The sequence below is a fragment of the Myotis davidii genome, unplaced genomic scaffold (genome assembly GCF_000327345.1).
Source record: "Myotis davidii unplaced genomic scaffold, ASM32734v1 scaffold401, whole genome shotgun sequence".
Lineage (NCBI taxonomy): Eukaryota > Metazoa > Chordata > Mammalia > Chiroptera > Vespertilionidae > Myotis > Myotis davidii.
The window spans coordinates 2,020,711-2,026,297 of record NW_006291020.1 but is presented as its reverse complement, the minus strand read 5'-3'; the positions used below and the strand labels follow the sequence as shown (position 1 = coordinate 2,026,297).

The following is a 5,587-nucleotide window of genomic DNA, read 5'->3' as shown; positions in this document are numbered from 1 at the left end:
GCAGGGGGTCAGTCTCGGGGAGGGGGTGGCTTTCATCGTCCTGTGACTTTGGGGTCATGTTCGTTTCTTCATTTCCACGGGTCGTCCTTGCGGCCATCGCCCCGTTCCCTGCTCTGACCACAGTGCCTTTAGTCGTGTCCTATCTCCCTGTCCGTTAACCCAGAATGCCTGTCATTTCTTTGGCCCGTTCGCTTCCACGCGACCATCAAAATCACCCCAGACCACACTCTCTGTCCATTATCAGTCATGTAACCTTGGGAGCTTGGCGGCATACTTTTATTGGATTTGTTTGTGTTACTTGCCTTTGTTCAGACACATAAGTTTTCTAAGGCCACGCCCACGTTTGCTGTTCATTTCGTGTCCCTTCAGAGCACTGGGCCCCGTGCTGGACACAAAGGAAATCCTTAGACGTATTTCTTTGGAAGCTACTGTTACGGAAGGAGGCGGTGACAGGCGTGATGGCCGCTCTAGCACCTGCCGTCCTAGGCCTGTTGGATGGAGGTGGCCTGGACAGGGGTCTTGTAGAAAGAACTTTCTAAGAAGGGACCTAGAGAAAGTGTTAGGTGACAAGGACACAGATACCCGACTTGTTGCCTGTGAGCGTGGCGTCTCGTGTTAACCTCTGTCCTCACGTGGCTCTTCCACTCAAGACTGACGTTTGGCAGGAGTTAGGGTACAGGGACGTGTGAAGCCTGCTTTTCAGTTTGAGTGGAAAGACGGATGGGACTAGGAGTGTGATTTTTGTTTGCTGGGCAGAGCTTTTGGGGAAATTAGAAAAGGAGCCTTCTCTTTTTAATCTGGGAACCTTATTAGTGATTTTAACTTTTCTGCTAAACGTGGGTGCTCAGGCGGCGGAATGCTTTGAAATGAAGGATGCATTTGCTGCCCCGCCCGTCACGGGGTCTGAATGCTGCAGCTTGGTCAGTATTGGTGTAAGTTTGCCAAGAATAAGTCTTTATGGTTTTCCCCCGTGTCGTCATTGTCACTGTAGTAACTCAACATTGTTTCCTTTCTCTCTCCAGTTGTGTTTCACGCTCACCCTGTGTTCTGCCTTTTGGGTAAGTTTGTATTTGCATTCCCCTGAACCCCTCTGGTTTATGCGCTCGGCACCCCTGTTCACGGGACCTATCGTTTTCCTTTCAGTGGCACAACAAGGGGCTCGCCCTCATCTTCTGCATCTTGCAGTCTTTGGCCCTGACGTGGTGAGTCACCTTTTTGCTAAGGGTCCCTGCCCACGGCCTGGGATGAACGCTCAGAGCGACACACTCTGCGTGCTGCGGGAGGAGGGCTGGGGGAGCACAGAGCCTTCTCCCCATGCGGTGCAGCCTGTGACGGCCCGCTGCCAGCAGGGGGCAGGAGTGGGCTGGGGAGGCTGTTGGCCCAACGCGGCATGTTTGCTGGGCTCATGCTTGATTTCGAGATGTTACTGTTACTAACCCCTCGCGTCCAGTAAGAGCAGGGGTGATGAAGTCTGACAAGAGCTGGTAAAAATAGTCTGTGAGTCAAAAAGACATTGAAGAGGAAGGAAAGTGGTAAGAAAAATAATGAGCATAGCATTTGGGATGGGATGACTCATTTAACAGAAGGAAGAAGAGGGAGCTGTCAGCAGGAGACGAGGCGCGCCACTGACTGGCAGCCACGTGGCTGTGGGCGGTTTCAGCATCCGCACCGGAGGCCGGGGGGCACGGCCGGGGACTGGGACTCGGGACAAGCCCAGTGGAGGGGCTGCTGGAGATGCGGTTACCTGAACCCACCATGGGCTGTGGTTTCAGGGCCCGTTCGGTCTGGTCCAGCATCAGAGAGAGGGTGGGTGGGGGTGGCACCTGTGGTGTCTGTAGCTTCTGACGTTTCTAAGATCCGCTCGAGGCTTACCAGGGGATGACATTTGCCGGACAGGATCAGTGCAGACTGATCTACTTTGGGAGAAAAGTTTTGCTCTGATGCAAAGACTAGAGGACTCTGCAGTGTGTTTGAGCGTCCAAGGGTCAGCCACACTCCGGTTTGGTGGCGTGGACCTTGAGACTGCAAGCTTAGCACCATCCCCCCGTGGGCAGTTTTGGACTTTTGGATGAATGTATTTTCACGATCCTTTGGGGAGTCACAGGTAGACAGGCCTGGTGAGTGTAGGTGGGGAGGAGAATGCTGGCCCCATTTTGACGTGACGCGTGTTTTGTAGCAGGCGCTGAAGGCCTGGTGTGACCGCTTATGTTTATGTTTTCTGGGGGCAGAAATGTGTACCCACATACATGTGTCTGTCTTATATAGTTGTCCCCCTTATCCTGGGGGACATGTTTGTTCCAAGACCCCCGTGGATGCCTGAAACCAGGGATAGTACCAAACTCCACACAGTATATACTAGGCCTTTTTCTACACATACCCACCTGTGACAAAGTGTAGTTGGTAAATCGGACACAGCAAGTGGTTAACAACGTAACTAATAAAATAGAACAACACACAGTTTATTATAATAAAAGTTATGTGAATGTGGTCTCTCTCTGTGGGTACAAAATACCACACTGCTGTGCCCAGCCTTCACGTGAGGCCCTGAGGCGGTCAGTGCCTTAAATCGGGGACCGGCACCTCCTCACCTACAGGAAGCGCTGCCCGGCTTCCCTGGGGCAGACCCGACTCCATCACTGCTCTGGCACTCCGGGGCCGGCACTACGTGACATAAGGGACCCGAACACCAGCCCTGCAGCTCCGACGGTTGAGCTGGTAACTAAGTGGCTGTCGGGCGGAAGCGTGGAAGCGCTGACAGCGTGAAGAGTCACGTCCCAAGCCGGACAGCGTGAGATTTCATCACGGACTCAGCACATAATTTAAAATTCAGTTATTTCTGGAATTTTCCATTTAGTATTTTTGGACCACAGTTGACCATGGATAACTGAAACCATGGAAAGCGAAACTTTGGATGTGGCGGGGGAGGGAGGTGGGAGGTACGGGGGGGAGGGACGGCTGTAGAGAACTTCTAAAGCCAGTTTTCAGAGGTCCCGCGGCCCTGTGGGCTGAGGCGCCACCCCCGCTGCACTGACGGTCTCTGACGGTTTGCTTTCCTAGGGCTGAGCAGTGTCTGCCCCCCCATCTCCAGGCCTTCCTCAGGGCGGCGGGCACGGCTCCCTGCCGGGCAGGGGGTTGAGCTGCCTGGGGCCACCAGGTGTCTTTGGACTTGGGTTTGAAGAATCAGAGCTTGTTTATAGTTTCATCCATAGAGTAGTTGGTACTGGGTTTTATTTTTTTCTGTTCTTTCTTGTTTCAAAAGTAATTGGAGCAGAGCAGACAATTTCTCCCAGTGGTGGAAGCGGTGTTCTGTTGCGGATTTATGAAATACGAGAGGACAGTGGGTGTGGGGTTTGTTTGGCGTTCTCTCCGGACGGCTCTGTGCCATTGGGATTTCTGGACCGCCTGTTAGAGGCGACCCTGCTGGCTCAGCCGGTCAGTGGGTCACCCGCGAGCCTGAGGTCACAGGGCTTGTCTCCACCTGGGCGTGTTGCCCTCCTCCTTTGGACACAGATGACGCTTCCCTCCCCAGTACACGGTGGCACAGCGTGTGTGCACGTGCACGTGTGCATGTGTGCGTGTGTGTGTGCCCTTCACCCCGAGGGCCCCATAAGTCCCTGCAGAAGCTCTTACAGCCCAGAACCCTGTCCTGCTGTAATCGTCTGCGCCCTTCATTTAATTTGATCTTGTGTTTGTTTCTCCTTGTAGGTATAGCCTTTCCTACATCCCATTCGCAAGGTAAGACGGGCTGTATGCAGATGTAACATCTGTCGCTGGGGGATGTTGATGTGTGTGCATGGGACTGTTAGTATGGAGTGTTTGCAGAGATTGCTTGTTCTTTTATCTTTCCTAAGCCCTTTGAGACCAGCAGGCAGGTGTTACATACCTGTTTATAGATTAGTAAGCTGAGGTCACCCCCGCCCCCATACAGGCAGTGATGGGCATTGACCCAGGCCACTGCACGTTCTGCGTGATCGGTCGTGTCTGTGCACACGCCCACCATTAACTGTCAGCTTTGAGATTTTCTCAAAGGTGGGTACCACTTCCATGTCCCGGAGCCAGAGGTGGAGGGAGGGAAGCTCGTGCTGTCTTCCTGCAGCACCTCACGGGACGATTCAGGGAGGAGCCTGTAACGGGAAGGCAGCAGGGCCGGGGCTCCTGTGAGCGGCGTGACCTTGGCGACCCTGGCAGCCCGCTGACCCTCCGGCCTCAGGGCTCATTGACGACTAGAGCGGGTCGGCCCTTCCACCTCTAAGGTTCTGGCTCCAAACCTCTTTACACTGGCACCGTCCGTGGTCTTTGCCTCTGACTCTGTTCTCATGTCGCCATTTAATTTCCGTTCCTCTCTTGTTAACCAACATGTGTTTCCCAAGCTGTGTTGAGAAAAAGAAAAACGGTGTGTGAGCAGGGGGAGCAGGTCTGTTGCCGATGGTGATGTGGACGCTGGGAGTGATTGGACGAGAACTTAGAAGCCCTCGTGTTCACGGCGGCCGGTGGCTTTGTGAAGGGCTCCCACCTTCCAGACCCCTGATGTGACGTGCGGATGAGCTTCCGTGAGGGCCCTTTCTCACCCAGAGCACCTCCTGGGGCCACAGGCAGAGCAGAGCTTAAGAAACATTCTTCTAGAATCATCTGGCTGTTCAAGCGCATGGGAGTGCACTTCCTCACTGCCCTGCAGTGGGCTCCCAGGGCCGGGGCACAGGTGCAGCTGGGAGTGGGCGGGCTGGGGAAGCCCGAGCCCACGCGGCCGGGTAGGGCAGCGGTTGGTTGCCCTCTGCCCATGCCGGCTCGCGCTGCGTTCCCAGGAGAGTAGGTGAGCTCCGGCTGTAGGGTGCCCTGTGCTAGGAGCTCCTGGCGGATGTCCCTTGGCACATCGGCTGCTTGCTTAGAATGAAGGACCCCCGAGCGGCTGCACTCTGTGATTCTGGTTGCTAGAAAGTGCACCTTCCTGGTGCGTCCCTTGGTTCCTGATGGTCTCTACCTCCTTCCTGTCTTTTCCTTTGATCGTCATGATCGCTGGCTGTCATTTAGCAAATTCCTACTCCATTCAATGCCCTCATTCCCACCGCTGGTCAGGAGCGTGAGTGGGGACACCCCTTTTCACAGATGAGATATTTGCAACTCAAACAAGGCAAGCGACCTGCCTGGGGGCCTGACCCCACAGTCTGGGTGCTTGCTGCTCTGCAAGGTGCTACTCTGGGTTCCAGGAAATGGCAGGAGCCGGGGTGACTGTCTCCCGTTGACCCCTGTGTTTTTCCTCCTAGGGACGCTGTGAAGAAGTGCTTTGCTGCGTGTCTGGATTAACGGGCGGCCGGTTTCGCCAAGCTTTGGGTGGCGCTGCGGAAGGAAGCTGGCGGACGCTTTGTAAATACCTTCGAACCTCTTGCTCACGGAACCTGCCTTTCCTCCTGCGGCAGCGGGTTCCCACGACCTGAACGTGTACGGACGCTCTGGGAGGCAGCGCTGTGTCCCCAGCCCCAGTGTCTATAGCACAGCAGGAGGGGTGGGCATGTGCCTTCTGGAGAGGACTCTTCCTCACACCCCTTGAACTCTCCGAATTCTCATAAACGAACACCGAGAGCAGCCGCGG

At 54.9% G+C, this 5,587-nt stretch overlaps 1 protein-coding gene across 1 annotated transcript in view; it reads left to right on the top strand.

Annotated features, from left to right (window-relative positions):
- The window catches only part of SFT2D2 (SFT2 domain containing 2), a gene marked incomplete at its 5' end in the record, with an annotated part of 9,145 nt that extends 3,764 nt beyond the window's left edge, over nucleotides 1-5,381 (top strand). Inside the window, 4 exons of the mRNA XM_006764212.2 lie at nucleotides 1,023-1,058; nucleotides 1,144-1,202; nucleotides 3,706-3,735; nucleotides 5,262-5,381. Of these exons, the coding sequence (XP_006764275.1) occupies nucleotides 1,023-1,058; nucleotides 1,144-1,202; nucleotides 3,706-3,735; nucleotides 5,262-5,301 (165 nt within the window). The remainder of the gene's footprint in view (nucleotides 1-1,022; nucleotides 1,059-1,143; nucleotides 1,203-3,705; nucleotides 3,736-5,261) is intronic.
- Nucleotides 5,382-5,587: the final 206 nt, after the last annotated feature.